This window comes from Mustela lutreola, chromosome 16, assembly GCF_030435805.1.
Source record: "Mustela lutreola isolate mMusLut2 chromosome 16, mMusLut2.pri, whole genome shotgun sequence".
Lineage (NCBI taxonomy): Eukaryota > Metazoa > Chordata > Mammalia > Carnivora > Mustelidae > Mustela > Mustela lutreola.
In genome coordinates, this window is record NC_081305.1 from 56,510,845 (window position 1) to 56,531,210 (window position 20,366).

Here is a 20,366-nt window from a genome sequence, read left to right on the forward strand (position 1 = left end):
GCAGAAGCGCTTCCGATTGCCCCAGTACGCATGCGTGACGCATTTCCGGAAGCCCGGGTGGTGTCTGTAGAGATGTTGATCTGGGCTGACAAATAGTGGGAGACCCTCCCCATGCAACCTCACTAACGGACAGCCCACATCTTTAGTTTCTCAAAAAGAAAACGGGAGGCCTGATATATAATAACGGCAAATTACTGATGGGCTTAGCATGCACTACACAGTATAAGTACATTATTTTAAATTCTCCGACCAGCCTTGCTGAGTTAGTATTATTGCCATTTTCCACATGAAGACACTAAGGTTGGCGGGGGTGGGAGGGGGTGCTCAGCAGGTGCCCTGAGAGAGCGGAATGGGAGCCAGTCCTGCATGACCCCATCCCTACTCGCTAACTGAGAGCCACTGGAAGTGTAGGGACATTCATTGTTTGCATGGGTGGCTCAGTTGGTTAAGCACCCAACTCTTTGATTTTAGCTCAGGGTATGATCTCAGGGTAGTGAGATCAAGTCCTATGCAGGGCTCCACACTAGGCGTGGAGCCTGCTTAAGAGGCTCTCCCTCTCCCTCTGCACCCCCCTGCAATGCACACTCTCAATCTCTCTTGAAAGAGAGAGGGAGGGAGGAGGGATGACAGGGAGGAGGAAAAGTAAATGCAGGGGCGGAGGTTTGGGTTGGGGAGGACTCTCTGTTGTGCGTCCTCTGGCAAGTCACTGAATCTCTTGGACTTAATTTCCACAACTGGAAAATGGCCACCATGCCCACCTTCAGGGGTGTTTGTGTGATCATAGAGGGCACCTCTTAGCTCTGCCACCTTCAGCACTGGCTTCATTCTCATGCTCCATCAAGATGCTCCCAAGCAGGTCTAGGTCTGACCATTCACATTCTGGGGCTTCTTAGGATTGAGAGAATGTTTAGAAGCCTCCCACCCTGAGCAGACCCATTGGCCAGGATTGGGTCACATGCCCATTCTTAGACCATTCCTTGGCACAGTGGCTGAGACTGGCCCAGACTAGCCATTTGTCAAAATTCACATATGCTGGCAAGTTGTCACTCTGGTGTACTGGTCCAAATGAGGCAGGAAGAGCTCTGAGCTGTTGGCGGGAGCTGGAGGTTGGATTCATTTTTGGCCCCTCCATTCCATCTGGCCCCAGGAGGTCTTGTTGATAGAATGGAAGAAGGAATGTTAGAATACCTCAAGTTCTCTCCCCTCTTTCCCTGAGAAGCCAGGAACTCAGTGCAGAAATCAAAATAATACGTTTTATTCCAATCTTGAAGCACAATAGTCCAGACTGTCCCCTCTCCCACTGGAGAACCTCCAGCCCATCCCACCAGACACCACTCTCATTCAGTCTCTTCTGGGAATGACCAACCAGAAGGTCAAGGGGATCCAAGCCTCTGGGCTTTGGAGACTCTCAAATCACTCCCCTCTTATTCCTTCTCTCCCCATCTCCCATACCTTTTCTTTCTGTGTGTCCTTTTTGATTTTTTTTCCCCTCTGTCCTCCACCCTGGCCTCCTTCTCCCTTGCCTCCCTCTGCTTTTCCCCATTTCTGCCTCTCCTCTTGTCCTCTCTCCTCTGCTCGTCTCCCTGCTAGCTTCTCTCCCCCCCACCCCCAATCTGTCCTCCTACAGTCCCCCTTGCTTCTCTCCTTCACCCCCGCACTCTATGGAGTGAACATTTGCTCCTGCATGGGCTCTCCCCATGTCCTGGTGTCTTCCCCTCCCCAAGCTTTGTCCCCTTACTTCCTTCTGCCCCAACCTGCCCCTGTCCCATCACACATTTCCTCTCCTGAGGGAAGCCCTCAGAAGCCATCTTGGCCACCACCGTCTTCCACACTGTGGCTCCAGGGCCTCAGAGACCAGTCAGCCTCCCCTTGTACCCAGAGAGACAAGCGGCCAAGGTGAGGTCCCTGGATGACACAGGAGGTGGCCAGAGGGACTGGGTTGGCCTCCTTGGCCTCAGCCCTATTATCTTTGGGATTGAAGAATGCCCTCCTACCTTTGCAGCGGAAGGTGGCAGGCAGGACCCTGGTGGGTCAGGGTTCTGGAGCTCTCCCCCAGCAATCCCTGAGCAGGTCCATGTGGAATAAGGCTGCCCCTGTGAGGAGGCGTGCTGCGAACAGGTGGCGGCAAGGCAGACGCCGCGCGGCATGGATGGAACAGCTACAGCGGGTCAGAGCCCTGTCTAGGAAGAAGTCCGAGGTGCCATCCTTAAGGGCAAACCCAGCTCCAGTCCAGTGGAAACCGCGGGTACCATGCTGCCTGGCAAAGGCCAGCTCTTCGGCCACCAGTTCTGCCAGCTCCGGCCCACACGCCGCTCGGAACTTGGCCAGGGGCTCCCAGTCCACCTCTTCCTCTGCTGAGGGGCAGCAAGGCCTCTTCGGTTCCCTCGGGCTGCCTTCTTCACCGCCTTCCTGCAGGCTCTCCCCAGCGGCCAGGTAGACTCTCCTTGTTCCTGCCCATTCTGGATCACCCTCAAACACAGTCCCCAACGGGGTGCCGCACACTCCATTCCCCAGCCCTAGACACCTCCCTCCTGTGCCCCCACACTCCATCGCTTGTCCTCCTCTGCTCTTGGGGCCCATAGATGGGGCTCCCTCCCCATTCTCCAGGCCTGTCATCCCTGTGTCCCCCAGCTGGACCAGAACAACATCCTCCAGGTCCCTTCTTCTTTTGACCCCCAAACTCACTCCTCTCTCTTCTCCAATATCCGGCCCCCTCTGCCTCTCCTCTCCCCACTGGGGCCCCCTTTGGTCTCCATTCTCAGGGACCAAATCCCTGGGCTTCTCCAAATGGCGCCCCCTCCAGTTCCTGACCTCCCACCCCCTTCCCTTCTCGGGTTCCAACTGAGATCCCTTCTGATCTCTGGATTTTAGCCCATGTGCCCTCTCATCGTGCAGCTGGGCCCCCCTCCAGGTGCTCCCTTCAAGACTCCTGGCCCTCTCGGTATCCAACTGGGTCCCCCTCCGGTCTGTGGTCTCCAACACCCTAGCCCTTCGATCCTCCAGCTGGGCCGTCCTCCAGGTGTAGCCTTCCAATCCCCTCAGCCCATGGTCCTCCAACCGGGATCCTCTCCAAACATAACCTTCCGGTCCCTTATCTTTCTCCTCTTCCAACAAGAACCCCCTCCAGTCTCTGATCTCTGGTCCTCTCCACTGCTCATTCTCCCACTGGGACCCTCTCCAAACACTCCCTTCTAGGCCTCTCACTTTCTGGGTCTCCAACTGGACCTCTCTCCAGTCTTGGACCTGCAACCCTCCCCCCATCTCGCTTTCTAACTGAGCCCCTCCCCGCTCTCTGGCCTCCAAACCTCGGGGCCACTCCTCCTCCAACTGGCCACCTCTCCAAATACTTCCTTCTTTCGGGGCCCCTCCCCAGTCCCCGCTCTCCAGGCCCTTTCTCCTCTCCGCCCCTTGCGCTCCCCTCCCCAGCTCGACCTCTGGCCCCAGCCCCCCACCGTCCAGGCGATCAGGCGCCTCCCCAACCGCGTCGGCCCACTGCATGGCCACCAGGTCGCGGAGACACTGTGCCACGCTGCGCGAGGGGCTCAGGTGGCGCAGCAGGCGCCGGCGGTGGCCGCGCACGAGAGCGCACGCGTCCAGGTCCCGGGCCGCCTCGAAGGCTCGGAAGCGCACCCACATGTCGCGCCGCGGGGCCCAGTTGCGCTCGAAGTAGTCCACGAAGGCGGCCGGGCCATGTGCGCGCAGCTCGGCCAACGCCTCGGCGTAGGCGGCGGGCGACGACGCGCCGGCCAGGCGACACAGGCGCGGCCACAAGCCCGGGTCCTCGCAGCCGGCACCGCCCAGTTCTTGCGCCTTGCTGAAGAGCGTCTCCAGGCCCTGTGCGCGGCAAATCTGCACGCGTGCGCCCGGCAGCAGCTGGCGCACAGCAGGCAGCTGCGCCGCCACCTCGGGCCCAGCGGTTAGGCAGCGCACGCGGCCCTTGACGTCGGGCGCGCTCTGCAGCAGCGAGGCCAGCGCGAAGCGCAGCAGGCTTGGAGTGCCTGGACGCGCCACGCAGCAGGCGGCCTGGCGCGCGCGGCCCGCCGCGTCCACACAGAGCACGGCCAGCAGGTCCAGCGCGCCCTGTAGACCCGGCAGCCGGTCCACCAGGAGCATGCGGGGGAAGCGCCGCAGCAGCGCCCGCGTGCGTGACGTCAGGAAGAACACTGTCTCCACCACCGCCTGGTCCTCCACGAACACCAGCTTCACCTGCGGGCGGGGGCGGGGGAGGCAGGGAATTAGGTCAGGGGATGCCAGGCTCGCCTGGCGGTTCCCAGATCTCGGGCACCCACCCAGCACCATCCTCGGGGGCAGTGGGAATTCCTGCATCCCTGCGTGCAGCCGTTTATTCTTCCGACCGGTAGGAGGCAGTGCCGGGGAATGGTTAAAAATGCGAACTCTGGAGGCCCATTGCCCCGGTGTGAGATCTGGCCCCACCGTCTAAGAGCTCTGTGATTTCTGCACACAAGACAGCCTCTCTGAGCCTCAGTGTACCTACTAGGACCTGGGTATTCATTCCTTCGTGCACTCAGAGGCAGACTAAAGTAAAATTCGAAGTGGAGGCCTTGGAGCAGCAGCATCGCTTGCTGGGATCTTGACAGAAATGCATATTCTCAGGCCTTCCCAGACCTGCCCGGTCAGAAACTCTTGAAGGCCCCACAGTCCCTCCAGGGGATCACCATGCGCTCTCTAGTTGGAGAGCCACTGGCCTAGCACTCAGGTGGTAGACTCTGAAGCCAGATCCTCTAGGTTTGAGTCCCGGTCCCAACCTTGTGGCTTAACCTCTCTGAGCCTCAGTTTCCTCCTTTCCCCCTTTCTTCCCCCAAGTTTCCCTTCTGGAAATGGAAAACTCATTCCTTCATGCCTAGAGGTTCAGGTCCTGTTTAGGGTCTAGAGCCAGACTGCAGGGGCTGAGACCCTGGCGGTGTGGCCTTGGGTAACTTCCCTGACCCACCCCTCCACCCAATCTGTAAAATGAAGAGGAGTATTTCTGTGACTGGAAGGATGGAATGCATTAAATCATTGAGAACACTGCCTGGCACAAATGTGTTAATGTTCAACCAAGAGCGAGCGTTCTCCAAGCGTTTGTCGTCACTGCCATTGTCACCCCGGCTCAGAGATCATGTCCTCAGTTAGGTCTGCTCTAACCAGCACTTCTAACCAATGGAAGTGGCTCTCTCTAGCCACTGTTGGCCATGGCATTTAACCACCCTGACGCATGTCACGCCTTTATTTGCTGATTTGCTGATCATCGGTTTGCCCTTCCTAAGACGGAAGCGCCACAAGGTTAGGGATGTTGTGTTTTGCATTCCTGGTGCTTGCAGGGGCGCTCACGGCCGCAGCTCCATACATCCTGAACGAGCTTGGGTCAGTGCGCAGCGCTATCACCGGCCGCGTCTCCACAGCCCAGGGAAGAGTCTGCTTTTAAATCTTTGCTTTGTCTCTCTCTCTTTTATTTTTTCTTTTCTTTTTCTCCCCCCCCCCCCTACTTTGTCTCTTGCTAGCTGTGAGTATCCTGGTCTGAGTCTCACTTTTCTTTTCTGCAAAATTGAGGTAATGTCTGTCCACCATGGTCATGGAGAGGCTAAAACGAGATCATTTGTGTCCAGGCTTGGTGCATATCTAATCCCACTATGATTTCCATGTTACTTGTCTCTCAGCAGCACCGAGGACCGGGAGCCTGCCCCCTTTCTGGAACACAGATCTCTCTGGGCTTCTGTCACCCTGGAGACTCCTGGCTGTCCTCCTTCTGCCCAGGCATCTCCCACGTGGTCTCCTTTGCTTGCCCTCTCCCATCCCTGCTCCGCTTCTAAAAGTTGCAGAGCCAAAGAGCCCATCTTGGCTTCTCTTCTCCTCTTTCCTGTCTCCAGGCTCTGCCAAGGTGATCTCATCAGGTCACACTGTCTTCCTCATCTTTTAGCTGATAACTCCCAGTTCCATATCTCCAGACTCTAGATCCATCTGTTGAACTGCCTGGGCAGGAACATGGCTCCGTTGCCTCGGGTCATGATCTTGGGGTTGTCAGCTCAAGCCCCACATAGGTCTTTCTGCTCGGTGGCGAGCCTGCTGGAGACTCTCCCCCTCTCCTGCTTGCACTCTCTTGCACTCTTTCTAAAATAAATAAATACATCTTAAGGGGGAAAAAGCACTGCATCATTCTCAGCTTTCAAGGGAAAGGGAAAAAAAATCCTCTAATTAAAAAAAAAAAAAAAAAAAGATCTAGTAGAGTCCCAAAAGAACAAGGAAATTGCTTTCCCAACCCAAAAATCCTATATTCAGCATCTTAACTCATATTAGAATTCACTAATTCTAAATTTTATCAAATTTTTATGAAATTGTATGAAAAGTCCTAGAAACCCTACCGCTGGATTAGTTACTGGCCCATTGTGATTGTTTTCAACCATCATGAATTTTTATACTATGACTACTTTGCAATATATCTTCGTGAAGGTCTCCATCTAGAACTGCACTGTCCAAGCTGTTTGCCTTAGCCCCATGTAGCTGTTTACATTTAAATTAATTAATGTTTGACAACCCTTCACCGGCCGTGCTAGTCCTATTTCAAGGGCTTACCAGCCACACGGGGCTAGTAGCTGCTCTCCTGAATGCCACAGCTACAGGACATTTGAACCTCACAGAAAGTTCCTTCAGACAGCCCTAGTGTAGAAATCAGTGCCAAGATAAAAGTTGTCCTAAGTATAACAAAAAGAATGACACCTTTCTATAGTGTTGAGTTCATGTCTGTTTCTTCTGGGGAATCAGGAGTGGGGAAAGGAAATACAGCAAAACGTAGGTGCCTTGAGATTTTCCAGAGCCGGCAAGCCCTTGATGAGTTAGAAGACAACTTCCGTTCTTTAAGGGAAAACTTCGATTTCACCTCAGGTTTTCATTCTAAAGAGGGCACAGAAGCTTTTCTTGCCCAGCCACTGGTTCGTTAAGCAGCATTGACTGAGAGCCTCTTGTGGGCCCAGATGCTGCGCTTGGCCTTGAAGAGAGAGGAGGGACAGAGTCCTGCCCTGTTGGACTGGCAGAAGCTCCAAGAAGTCGCACAACCAGAAGTACCTTGAACCGAGAGGTGAACACCTGCAGGTAATAAGCAGCAGGGCTGGGATTTGAACCTGAGGCTGCTTGGGCCTAGAGTCTGCACTCCTGATCGCAATACCCCCTTGGCATTCACGAAGGTGATCCCACAGGTCTGATTCAAGGGCGTGTGGCTGGCAGATGTGAGGGCTCCCATGAGGGCAGGGTTCGCCTCAAACACCCGGATCGGTGGCACTGGGATGCGTCAGCCACAGCACAGATGGAGGATTCCACAGATGTGAATCTCGGGGACCATGCCACAGAACGCACTCCATCCACATCCCTGTGTTCACGTGATCGGAACGGTACTATTCTCCAGACTGTCCCAAAGAAAAACTTGAGGGAATAAAAGTAATACCTAAAAAGCGACGCATACAGGGCTTCCTACTTGTCTGTTTTTATACAGACATGCACGCGCACACACTTAATCCTCGCACAACCACCTCGACAACCCTACGAGGTAGCACCTATTCTTATCCCCATTCTGCGGACAAACAAACTAAGGCTTGGAGAAGTAACCTGTTGCACCTCATTGCATGTCCCATGGCCAGTGAACGGCACAGCTGGAAGGTACAGAAAGCTCTTAGCACCTCACAAGATAAATCAAACCAGGTTCTAGCTGGTACTCCAGGACTCAGAAAAGAGCTGATTATCTTGTAATCACCCGGACCCTGTGCAGCATGAATTCCCAGCAGTGGGGGAGGGACCAACGTGCTCATTTCAATAGACATTGCCCAATTTTCGCCCACCGTGACTCTACCAGTTTACCGTTTACTATTCATAAAGGTGGCACACTCAGATCAACATTCCTCTTTCTCAGAAGACATAGTGCACCCACGACAGAAGGTACAACATTTCTGTGCCAAGAACCATCTCTGTCCAGAAATCCAGTTGGCTTGTTGATTACCCTGGAGGCTGCCACAAACGAGACAATGGAGACATGACTGAACACCGCAGCCTATCATCGCTGCCTCAGGGCAGATTATAAAAGGTCTTAACACCACCCTCATTGAGGCAGCTGCTCAGTCTTGCCCATAAACTGTGGCAGTGACTTTTGGGTACGCTAGTTTTGTGGGACCCCTCCCAGGACCAAGTGGGTCACCACCACTCAGGGGGTCCCAGGCATTCAGCTTTTCAAAGTAGACCTCTCGGGGCGCCTGGGTGGCTCAGTGGGTTAAGCCGCTGCCTTCGGCTCAGGTCATGATCTCAGGGTCCTGGGATCGAGTCCCGCATCGGGCTCTCTGCTCGGCAGGGAGTCTGCTTCCTCCTCTCTCTCTCTCTGCCTGCCTCTCTGCCTACTTGTGATCTCTCTCTGTCAAATAAATAAATAAAATCTTTAAAAAAAAAAAAAAAAAACAAAGTAGACCTCTCAAGGTCAAGTTCCCTCTCACTCCAAGGTGGCTGGAGTTGATTCTGTGTAAAGGTGAAAACAGAAAGGATCCCTGACTGGGACGCTGGGGTGGCTCAGTGGGTAAAGCTTCTGCCTTGGGCTCAGGTTATGATCTCAGGGTTCTGGGATCGAGTCCTTCATCAGGCTCCCTGCTAAGCAGAGGGTCTGTTTCTCTCTCTCCCTCTGCCCCTCACCACTGCTCCTGTGCGCTCTCTCTCTCTCTCCCTCCCTCTCAAATAAATAAATACAATCTTTAAAAAAAAAAAAAAAAAGAGGGGCGCCTAGGTGGCTCAGTGGGTTAAAGCTCAGGTCATGATCTCAGGGTCCTGGGATCAAGCCCCACATCGGGCCCTCTTCTCAGCGGGGAGCCTGCTTCCCTCTCTCTCTCTCTGCCTGCCTCTCTGCCTACTTGTGATCTCTGTTTGTCAAATAAATAAATAAAATCTTTAAAAATAATAATAAAAATATTTTTAAAAAAAATTATGAAAAAAGACAAATATTTCTTAAAAAAAAAAAAAGAAAGAAAGAAAGAAGGGGCCGCTGGCCTTGGGAACAACAAGTCCATGTGATGAGGGACAGGGTGTCCTTACATCTTGCTGCCCCAGAGCCAGCTCCCCAGCCCTCTTCCCCCACATGGCTCCCGGAAGCTGGCAGCCTGGCCCGTACCCCGCCAGGCAACACAGTTTAAGATGACCAGCCCCAGAGGAAGAAATGAAAGCAGCTGACATGTGGCCAGCCCCAACACCTAAAACAAGATAAAAAAAAAAAGTCTAATATGCTACCTTGCAGGGGTGGGGAGCAAGTGGAAATAAAATGAAAATGACAGACACAAATTTCTCTGTATACCGATATGGTGGGGCTGTTGAGTGTGAAGCCACTAGCCATACAGGACTATTTAAAATGCAATTAAATTAAATTAAATTAAATTAAATTAAATATCCAGTTCCTCCACCATACTGGCCACATTCTGAGTGCCTGATAGCCATGAGTCCAGGGGACACAGATCATTTCTATCATCATAGCAAGTTCCCCTGGATAGCCCTGAGCCACAGAATAGAGACAGAAGATACATAAAGAATGGACGTTCTGGTGGCCACTGAGGAGGGGACCTGGGGGACAGGAGGTGACAAGGGGACTTTTCACTTTTTGAACCTTTGTACCTTTTGAATTTAAAAGCATGTGAATGTGTTACATATTCAATAAGTCAATATTTAAGTGTTAAAAAAAAAAAAAAAGAATAATCCTCTGGCTTTTCTGTCTCTTGGTATTCCAGAACTCCTTCCTCATTTCCTTTAAAAGGATTAAGGTGGACTGAAAGATGGACCCAGGAGCCAACCTTGGTTTAGCTGGACTCTGTGGCAGCCTCCTAACTGGAAGTTTAGAAGACAATGCCTTGACCTTAAAGGCTTTCGCTTGTTGGTGAGCGGCTTCTCATAGTGGGGAGGGGCAGCCCTACATAGGTGTGTGCAGGGACAGCCAAGGCTTATTTATTTGACGGTGGACAGGAGATAACTGATAAAAGATAACTGGTCTTCAGCAAAGACCAGCAGCGTGGGGATCACACACATGTACTCCCCAATTTACAGAGCAGTAAACTGACTTCGGTGGGACCCTCAGCTCTCCGGAGGCTAGACCTGCTGGGAAAGGGCCCAAACCTCATTTCTAAACTGGGGAATAGCCAAGCGGGTAAGAGCAGGGCCCTGGATCCAGACTGTGTGGGTCTGAAGTTCAGCTCCATCATTAAGCAGCTGTGTGGCCCTGGGCCAATTCCTTGACCTCTCTGTGCTTCAGTTTCCTTATCTATCGAATGGGGGACTCCTTCCTCAACATGCTTTGGTATGATTCAAATGAATTATAACAAGCAAAGCACTTGAGATAGTGTTGGCACACAGTCAGTGCTTGCTAAACATGAACTAAAATTATCAGCGATATGATGATGTGGACAGAGGGCTAGGTTTGGGTTGGTGGTTTGAATCACGACTGGGTCCTGAGCATGAGATGGTGGTTGGGGGAGGGCTCTAGACCCAATTCAGGAGAGTGGGTCACTGCCTCACTACCCTAGGTGGGGACCTCTTCCTTACATGAGAGAAAAGCACAGCCAGGGTGGAAAACCTAGCTTCCCCCCCTTTCTCCCTCCCTCCCTCCCTTCCTACATGTCCACCGCCCCCCGCCCCGGCTTTGAAGTTGGATGAAAGCATCAGAAAGATTCCTCATAGAGGAACAACGGGAATGCCCCAGCCTCCGGACCTTTGCACTGGCTGTTCCTTCTGCCTGGAACTCCAATCCCTCTGAAGATAGAATGGGGGTCCCCTGCCTCCATTCTGCCTCTTCTGCTTCATGAGCATTTCCTTAGAGATACCTTCCCTGACCACTCAAATCACAATGGCACCCTTACAGGGGCGCCTGGGTGGCTCAGTTGGTTGAGCATCTGCCTCTGGCTCAGATGATGATCCCGGGGTCCTGGGATCGAGCTCCGCCTTGGGTTCCCCACCCAGCAGAGTTTGCTTCTTATTCTCCCTCTGCCTCTCTCCGGGCCTCTCCCCGCCACTTGTGCTCTCTCACACTCTCTCTCAAATAAATAAGCAAAATCTTTTGTCCCTCTCCATGTCCTCACCCTATTCTCCTTGACACTACTCCTCACTCCATCACCTTAGGTGGCAAAGGTGACCCTCCCTTCTGAGTCTTGATCAGGGTGGCGGGGAAAGGCTGTTTTTACGTTGGGGTCATTCCTCTAACTATGCACTTCTCATCTGTGCACCTTCTATGCGTGTGGTTCGGTTTTTGTTTTTTGTTTTTTTTTTTAAGTGGCACTTTCTGTCACCTCCTCTTCCTCGCCCAGCCTTCCTGACATTTTATCACGGTTGGGTGTGTTTGTCTCTTGTTGGTTCCCCCACTACCACAGCAAGGTGATTCTAGTAGCTTCCTCTGCAAGGTAGTCAATAGCCAGAAGAGGCTCTTTTAAATTTCAATGAGTTAAAGTAGAATAAAATTTAAAATTCAGCTCGTCGGTCTAACTGGCCACCTTGCAAGCGTTCAACGGCCCCATGTGGCCAGGGGCTACCCTACCGTGGGGGACTATCCCAGAGCATTTCCCTCGTCCCCTGGGGCAGAAGCTCTGGTGGTCCCTGTGGGCAGGGACCATGGGTGTCTGGCAGGCTGCTGTCTCCCCAAGGCCGCAGTGAGCACTTAGCAAATGATGACAGGGATGTGGGGGCGACAGGGGTGGATGGATGAAAGGAGTGAACGGATGAGTGGGCGGATGAATGAATGAATGAATGACCGACCGACCGGGGAGGCACCAACGTGGCTCTTCCCCAGCCCCCGCCTGCCTCTCCCGAGACCCCACCTTGGCCTCGGGGTCGGTGCGGAAGAGCCCCTCGAGCACGTGCAGGGCGTCCAGGACGCCATGGTCGCGGCCCTTGCAGTAGGACAGCAGGCGGTGCACGTCGGCCGGCGCCACGAACTGCTTGGAGATCTTGTTCGTGGTGCGCACCGGAAGGCAGGCGTTGGCCAGCAGGTGGCCCGGGCGGAAGTAGTAGGCGAACTCGAGCGGGCAGGCCGGGTGCGAGTGGGTCAGCTGGCACTCCGTCACCACGAGGCGGTCCCGCAGGGGGCTCAGCTTGACGATGATGAAGGCCGGGCAGCCGGGCTGGGGAGGCCTGCGGGAGGAACGACCACCGCCGCCATCACATCAGCGTCTGCCCTCCTCCTCCTCTCCCTCTCCTCTTTAATTATTTATTTTCTTAAAATTAAGGACTGTGGCAAGCATCCAGAAGAGAGAGGGCCTTCCGAATCTGCCAGCTGCATGACCTCAGGCAAGTCCCTTCAAGCCTCTGTGCCTCAGTTTCCTCCTATGTTGTGAGGGAGCTCATCATCACCAGACCTTTGTCCTGGAGTTGTGAGGATTGAAAGAGTTGATGTATAGAAAGCACTGAACTGTCAGCACCCACGTTGGCCGTGGCTCGGCATCTACCTCCCCATCTCTATCAAAAGCCACAGAATATTTTATGTACCTCGAAAAACTGTAATAAAAAACCCTTCAGAGACTCCTGTATCCACTTCTCGTTTAGCAAGAACGGCATGGCCAGTTGAGGGTCTCCGAGAACCCTGCCCCCCCAAAAGTCTTCCTCGGTCCCCCAAAGTAGCCACTTCCCAAATGGGCTATCTAGCCTTTCCTGGGTATGTTTTTAGAGACCCATAAACAGTGGAAAGTGGGTTCCCATGTTTTAAAAGTTCGTATACATGGAAAGGAGCTCAAACTCATCAGTCATCGAGCAAATCCCAATGAAAAGGCCCAGGGGAAAAAAAAAGTAAAGAAAAGAAAAGCCCCAGGAAAGGCCACCACCCACCACTGGAATAACCAAATAAACAGGGAGCACAGACTAGGATGTGGAGAGAGCCTAGCACTTAGCTTCTTGGCGATGGGAGTTTCAACATAAGTCGCTTGTCACCACGGGCCGGTCTCTGCTAACTCAGATCACGTGCCCCACCCCCCCGACCCAGTGCTTCCACTCAAGACCAATGCCTGAAGATGGGCGCCCAAAGATTGTGCTAGAATGTTCACAGCAGCCCTGCTCGTATCTGCCAAGTATTGGAAACAAACCGATATCCACGAGGAGGATGGGAAAATAAGTAGGGATACATCCTCAAACACAACCCTAACCTACAGGAAGAATGGACAGGCCATTGCTGTCCCCAGCAACGTGGTCGGATCTCGCGGATCCACTGTGTGAAAGATGCCGGACACGAAAGGTGATAAGCCACCACATGTCAGGCTTATCGAAAGTTCCACAGGAGGCAAAGGTAGCCTCTGCTGTTGGGAGACCGGAGAGTGGTCACCCTTGAGTGGTTAAGTGCTAATGGGGGAGCTTCCTGGCACTGTCTATGTGTATCCCCTTGCTCTGGGTATTGGTTACATGTACATTTTTATTTGGGGGAAATGCACCAAGTTGCATACATATGATGGATGTGCTTTCCTTCACGTGTGTTAATGCTGTTAAAAAGTTTACTTAGGAATCCTTTCTTCTTCTGCTGTACAGTAGGCAAAACAGCCCCTCAAAGATGTTCACGCCCTAGCTGCTGGAGCTGTGTGAACGTTACCGTGCACTGCAAAAGGGACTTTGCAGGTAGGATTAAATTAAGGGTCCTGGAGCACCTGGGTGGCTCAGTGGGTCATGATCTCCGGATCCTGGGATCAAGCCCCGCATTGGGCTCTCTGCTCAGCATGGAGCCTGCTTCCCCTCTCTCTCTTCCTGCCTCTCTGCCTACTTGTGATCTCTGTCAAATAAATAAATAAAATCTTTAAAAAAATAGAAAAAATAAAAATAATAATAAATTAAGGGTCCTGAGATGGGGAGATGATCTTGGATTATCCAGCTGGGCTCAGTGTACCCCCAAGGGTCCTTATAAAGGGAAGACAGAAGCAAGAAGCCAGAGAGGCAAATCAAAGAGACAAAGAGAGAGAAAGAGAGAGGTTTCTCTGCTAGAACAGCAGGAAGCCAAGGAATGCGGGCACTTCTAGAAGATTCTCCTCTAGAGTCTCCAGAATGAACCAGCCTTGCAGAGAGCTCGATTTTAGCCCTGTGAGACCCCTGCTGGACTGGTGACCCTCCGAGCTCTAAGATCACACATTTTCTTTGCCTTAAGCCACCAGGTCTGTGATACTTTGTTACAACAGCAATAGGAAATGGACCCCACTCTCTATATACTTTTGAAACAGGGGTTTCTCACTCATTAGCTTTTCAACATTGTTTCATTCCTTTTGCTGCCTGATAGGCGACTGGCAACTCCGCCAACTGTATGTTGGGCTTTTGTCATTGTTGTTGTTTTGTTTTGTTGTGTTTTTTTAGAGATTCTATTTAAGTCATCTCTATAGCCAAGATGGGGCTTGAACTCACAGCCCCAAAATTGAGTCGCATGCTCCACGGATGGAGCCAGCCAGGTGCCCCTCTGCTAAATGCATGCTGTCTCCTGTTCTCCCTTCTTAAAAACAATGCTTCGATGACCCCCAACTCTCTTATCCATCTGTGTGTGGGCAAGAGTCTGTCTAAGACAGAGGCCATCAAGCTGCTGGGCAGGGCCCACCCATTAGCTGAAATCAATCAGGGAGCTACAAACAGCCTTCTAAAAAATGAAAGAGAACAGGGAGGAAAATCAGGGTGCATTTCCCTGGTAAATAACACATATTATTGACATCTGCTTTCTGAAAGGATGTTTTGTGTTTCTCCATGAGGGATGATACTGGCATTTTAGGTAGGAGGTTTATGTTTACAGAGCAGGGATTGGCACACTTTTTCTGCGAAAGGGCAGACAGTAAATAGACACTGTTGCTATACTGTGAAAACAGCCATAGATTGCCTGTCAGTGCATGTGCCTGGCTGTGTTCCAATAAAACTTTATTTACAAAACACAGCTGCAGGATGGATTTGGCCCAAGGTCCTCACAGCTTGTCAGCTCTTGTAACATAGACTGTCTAGGGCTTGGCAAGAAATGAAGAAGCCTAACTCACAGGCAGTGAATGCCAGTAGCATGCCCTAAACTGCTCTGAAATTGTTTCCAAGTGGCCCCTGAGAAGGCTGAGCCTCCCCAGAATCCACCCCAGGTCTCTCCAGTATAAATACTGAAGAACAGTCTTTGTTAAACCAGAAGGGGATACCTGACACGCCCCTTTTCTGCTCCATGCGTGAGGGAAAGTAAAACTGGGAGCCTGCTAGACTTTTTAAATCTACATAAAAAGCTTGGGACTTCTTGCCTTATTTTAAGCAACAAAAATAATGTAAAATTAGAAAAAAGTCCAAGCCACCAAATTGTTATAAATAAAATACAAATGTGGAGCCACCCCCATGGTATTGGTAGAACCAAAAGACATTCCCGACGTGCAGCCCTTTTTGAGCTACCCAAACTGTGGCCCGTTCATGGGACTCTACCTGACCCACCTCCCCTGCTTAACTCTCGGGCTCCTGTGAAACTCTCTAGTCTGGCCTCTTTTAGTTCAGCCCTTAGAACAAGCCCCCACTCAGCGAAGGTCACAACACCAGGGAGCTGTGCATCCTGCCAGAGAATAGCACGTCCCCACAAGGTCCCTGTACCTCACATAATCGTCTACTGTGGCCTCAGAATGCTATTTTTGCAATTTTTCTACATGCAGCCGGGATGAAGAATGCCACCCACCTCTACGTGTGAACTCCATGTGGGCAGGAATCTTTGTCTGATTTGCCTACTGTAATAGTCCCAGCACTGAGAGCAGCCCCTGGCCCCTGGGAAGTGCTCAGTAAACAGATGATGAGGAATGACAGAATCCCACTGTATGAACCCCAGACACCCAAGCACTCTGCTCATTACCTCAAGCCACCCAGCACCCAGTTCTGCCTGTCGTGCCTTATAAACTCATCAGACCATCCACATTTCCCTATTCCCACGGCCAGCAACCCCACTCAGTTCTCTCCTTCTTCATAAAACATCCTTCTCCCTTCTTTTCCCCTAGTTAGCTCCTATTCCTCCTTCACAACTCTGAACCAGTGTCACCTCCTCCAGGAAGCCCTCTCTGACTATCCCCAGGCTTGGGCAGATTTCACGGCACATTGGGATGAGGATCTGATGGAGGCCCATTTGTAATGCATGGTCTTCACTGAATGGGGCGCCCTTCCCCTGTAACCCCCACCATCTAAAACACATTCACCATGCACCCAGCAGGCGCTCGAAACAAAGCCTTCAGATGGACAAACAGCATGGCATCTAGGATCACATTCGACTTTCATGATCCATGATTGAAATAAAGATGAGGGGTAGGGGAAGGAAGAGAGAGGGGACTAAAAGCACAGGCTTTGTGGTCAAACCGTGTGGGTCCTGATCCTGGTTTCTCTCTCTCGGCAGCTGGGCTATCTTGGGAAATCACTTTAACCTCTCTGTGCTTGTTTGCTCATACAGAAATTGGGGCTAACAAGAATAGTACCTCCTCATTGAGAGGAGTCCAGAAGAGGATTACATTATGCAAAGTAGTTAGACAAGGGGCCGGTGTAAGTACTTAATAAAAATGAACCTGCTATTTCCCCCATTTTTTTTTTCTTCTAAAAGTACCATCACTATGAGCTCGTTTGCCCTCCATGCACCCGTTTCTTCTTGATCTTTCAGGTCGTCAAGCTTTCTGTGTTCTCAAAGGCTGGTGTGTGTATTCTAGAGAGGGAAGTGCTTAGGGAGGCTGGGGAGGGGGTGGTGGTGGTGTGCAGAGCAGAGGGCTGGAGCTGGAGGGGGAAGAGACGGGGTGGCGATTTGGGGAAGGTTGCCAGGCAATGTTTAGGCAACGGGGCTGGAGTGGCCAGGGAGAAAGCTCTGATGTGTGGTTCTCACATCGCAGCCCCTGCCTCCTCGCTGGCCTCCTGTCTCTCTCCATCAGTCTGTCCCTGACAGGGCCCTGGGAGGAACCTATCCTATGAGTAGAGCTCCTGTTGCTTTCAGTCCCTCCTGTCTCCTGGCTTCCTCCCTGGCAGAACACTGGGGACAGTGCTGGCACATAGCAAGCGCCATATGTCTAGGTCAAATACATACATACATAAATGTATAAACAAGGAGGATCCCTCAAGTTTTCATTTCCTAATAACCTCTTCCAGGAAGCCTTCCAGAAATACCTCGTAAGCTCTCAGGTGGAGCTGGGCTGACCACCCCTCTTTTGTTCTCTTCCCTCCCACTCTCTAACTTCTTTTCTCCCATAATTGTGAGCCCTCATTTCCAATTTTTTTTTTCTTTTTTCTTTTGGTCCTTTTCCCCTCCATTAGGTTCTCAGCTGCTCAAAGGCAGAGGCCAAGCTCTGGGTTCCAAATGCCCAGCAAAGAGCATGCACACAGTAGGCACTCAATAAGTGTTACTTTGAATTGGGTTCTGTTAACAAGGAGAGATTCCAGATGGGGCCTGAGCTGCTCACAAGCTATAATGTTCTAGATTTTTCCGTGATGTTGATATGTGTTTGATCCCATTCTGCTTCCTGACCTCTGCGTCTCTGTTTCTAGATGAGCAAGGTACCAAGAAGAGTACCAAGTACCAAGAAGGGTAACCTCTCAGTAAGTGTTCCATGGTGAAAGTGTTCTATGGTGAAAATCGCTGCTCGAAGGTGCTCACTTTTCTGAGCGATCTGCATCTATCAGATCATTTAATCCTCACAAAACCTGGAATCGATCAGTACCGGCACTTCCTCCGTTTTCCAAGGCAGGAAACTGAGACCCAGAGAGGTGATGCCACTTGCTCAGGTGATGTCATCAGCTAATCATAGCAGGCCTGGGGTTTGAGGCTAGGCTGCTGGCTGGCTGTGCTCTTGACTTCTAGAACAGCTGTCATCTACCCAGCTGCCTGATGTTCCAGAGAGGAGAAACCCGACTTAGACATGTGATGTCTGTTGCCCAAAGACACCCACTTTGGGAGCAATGGGGCCGGTCTCAAGCAGCCTGAAGGCAGAGCCTGCTTTTAAGCACTCTGTTCTTGGCCATAGCTCTCCAACCAAGGGTCTGAAACTCACATGCACCTACCGGGACCAGGAAGGTGAAACATGAAAGTGGCAGGGCTAAGTGTGAGATAATAGGGAGCAGTGGGGTCTGGGGCAAACCCGAGGCCCCTACCCCTCTAACTGCAGTGGCCATCTGCCACACAAGAATGTAGGTTCAGCCTTTTCCCGTGTTTCAAGAAAAGCCAGAAACTGAAACTTTTATGGGGAGTGCTCTGGTTTTAAAACTGGGGAGAACGATTAAAACATCCTTGGCCAGCTGGGTCTATCTCCTAGCTGTCTCGCAGGTTTTTCATTTGCCCCTGTAGCATTACAGTTGTAGGGAAGTTATCTGTCAGCTTGTTCCTTTAACACCAGCCTTCCTGTCCAGTCTGAAAGTGCTAGGAGGGCAGGGGATCTGTCTATCCTGCTCAACCCCTTCTCACCCCAGTGAATTACCCCTGGCTCCCGCGGGGAACCGGCCCTGTATTCACTGAATCACCGGATGGTCATCCTCTCTTTGTCCCATGGGTTACTCTGCAGCTCTGTCTCTGACCTCTTTGTATATGTCCCAAACTTGGCTCTCACCCAATTTTCTGGTTCTGGCTAGAGTGTCTGGCTCCATGTCTCTGTATTTCTGGAATTTTCTGCCACCCCCCTTTTGGTTTTCTTCACTGTGTCCATCTCACTCTGCCTCTCTGTAAGTCTGCAATTGGAGCCCACCCTATCACTCACTCTGCGTGCCTCTGTTCTTCCAGCTTATGGGCTGTCTGCCTTTCTCTGGGCCTGTCTTACCTTCTCTGCAAGGTGTACTTAGCTGTTTTAGGTGGCATCTCTCCCTCCCCCTCTCTGGGGGGGGGGCTCTCTGCCTACTCCTCCCCCTCGATTCCCATCCCCACCCCCAGCACCCAGCAGGGCACGGCTCCTCTCACGCACCCCACGGTGGGCCGGCTGGGCGCGCGCACGTCCTTGCACACGAGCCGCACGTAGCTGTACTTGAGCACGTCGATGAGCGTGTAGAGCGGGGGCGCGCTGGCCCAGCGGCAGCGCGCCAGGTGCATGGAACTCTTGACGAAGAAGAGCGCCAGCCGCTGCTGGCACCACGCGTCGAAGAAGCGGCTGAACTCGGCCCATGAGAAGAAGGCACGCTCCCGTAGCTCCTGCTCCTCCTGCCCAGCCGTGCTGGGTGGGGACTCCATCCTGGGGCACCTGAGTGGAAGAGAGGGGGCATGTGGATATCAGACCCATCCCCACCAGGGGTACCCCACTTTCTCCATTTTCTGCCTGCCTCTTTGGTGCTGGTGCCTCTTTCCAGGCAGGGCCCAGGGTGGGATGCACCCCCATTAATATCTAGATATGAATCTATACTCCATCTTCGGCTTTCTCCCATTTCTGCATTTTTCCCGGGACAGCTGGAGCCTGTCATCCTGATACCCAATTTCAGCTCTGGCACCCTCCTCTGTAGATGTGCCCCTAGGTACATTTGGGGTCCCTCTCCCAAAACATAACAGTAGTGCAGTGGTGGACACCTTGAATGTGTTCTCAACTTCCAGCCAAGACCTCCTTCCCCCTCCGGATAGATCTCCTATACTTGGCCATAACCTCTCCTGCCCCATTCATAGGAAACCACCCCCTTCGGTGCTACACTTGGCTGTAACTCGCATCCCTCTTTGCCCTTCTCTAAAGATATCCCATGTCCAGATGTGCTCCCACCTCCATTCAGGGACCCTCATTCCCAGTCACGTTCTTCACGCACCTGTGGCTTCCTCCTTCCTGCACGTGTCTCCGATATATGGCTGTTATCCCAGATGTGACGCCATGGGTCGTCACATTCAACTGTAGCCCCTGCCTCCGAGATGCTCCCATATCCAGATGTCCTCCTCACATCCAGTATGTACTTTTCGCCCACAGGTGTGTGCCCCATTCACTTGCGGCCAATTTTCAGAAGTGTCACCAATATTTGTGCCCACCTCCTGCTCAGACGCGCCCCCCAGTCCAGCTGTAGCTCCCTCCTCCCATTTGCAGCTATTGTACTCTCCAGGTGTGCATTCTGGTCCTAGACATGGCCCCTAGTCCTCAGATGGGCTTCATTACCCCAGATGCTCCCCCATGTCCAGCTGCGCCTCGCACCCCCCCCACCTCGCGCAGCCCCTCCCAACCCACTTCCCCCTCCCCAAGTCCTCCCAGCCCCTCTGGCCGCGGGCCCTCCCATCTCCGCTGTCCCACCCAGCTGTGCCTCTCCCCTCCCCCAGATGTGCACCCTTCCCGCCCCTCCCCACTCACCTACCCGCCCCGGAGCGGCGTCCACCTCCCACAATGCTCCGCGCCGAGGCCAGGCCCGGCCCTTGCTCCCGGGATGCCCCGCGCGGCCTCCCGCCTCTCTTCCCGCCATGCCTCGCGCAGCGGCTTCCATTGAATCTCCGTCTTTTC

At 52.5% G+C, this 20,366-nt stretch overlaps 1 protein-coding gene across 3 annotated transcripts; it reads right to left on the minus strand.

Annotated features, from left to right (window-relative positions):
- Positions 1-1,239: 1,239 nt before the first annotated feature.
- Positions 1,240-20,349, minus strand: ZSWIM9 (zinc finger SWIM-type containing 9). Of its 3 annotated transcripts, none has more exons than XM_059153516.1 (4): positions 20,220-20,349; positions 18,873-19,145; positions 11,814-12,126; positions 1,240-4,206 (listed from the first exon to the last, which is right to left on the minus strand). In XM_059153516.1, exons 2-4 carry the CDS (start codon positions 19,133-19,135, stop codon positions 2,032-2,034), a joined length of 2,751 nt encoding a protein of 916 aa, XP_059009499.1. In that variant the 5' UTR covers positions 19,136-19,145; positions 20,220-20,349; the 3' UTR covers positions 1,240-2,031. The 3 variants fall into 3 exon arrangements, with proteins under 3 accessions (XP_059009499.1, XP_059009498.1, XP_059009497.1); XM_059153515.1 differs by having other exon boundaries at positions 20,224-20,348; XM_059153514.1 differs by lacking the exon at positions 20,220-20,349 and adding an exon at positions 19,693-20,064.
- Positions 20,350-20,366: the final 17 nt, after the last annotated feature.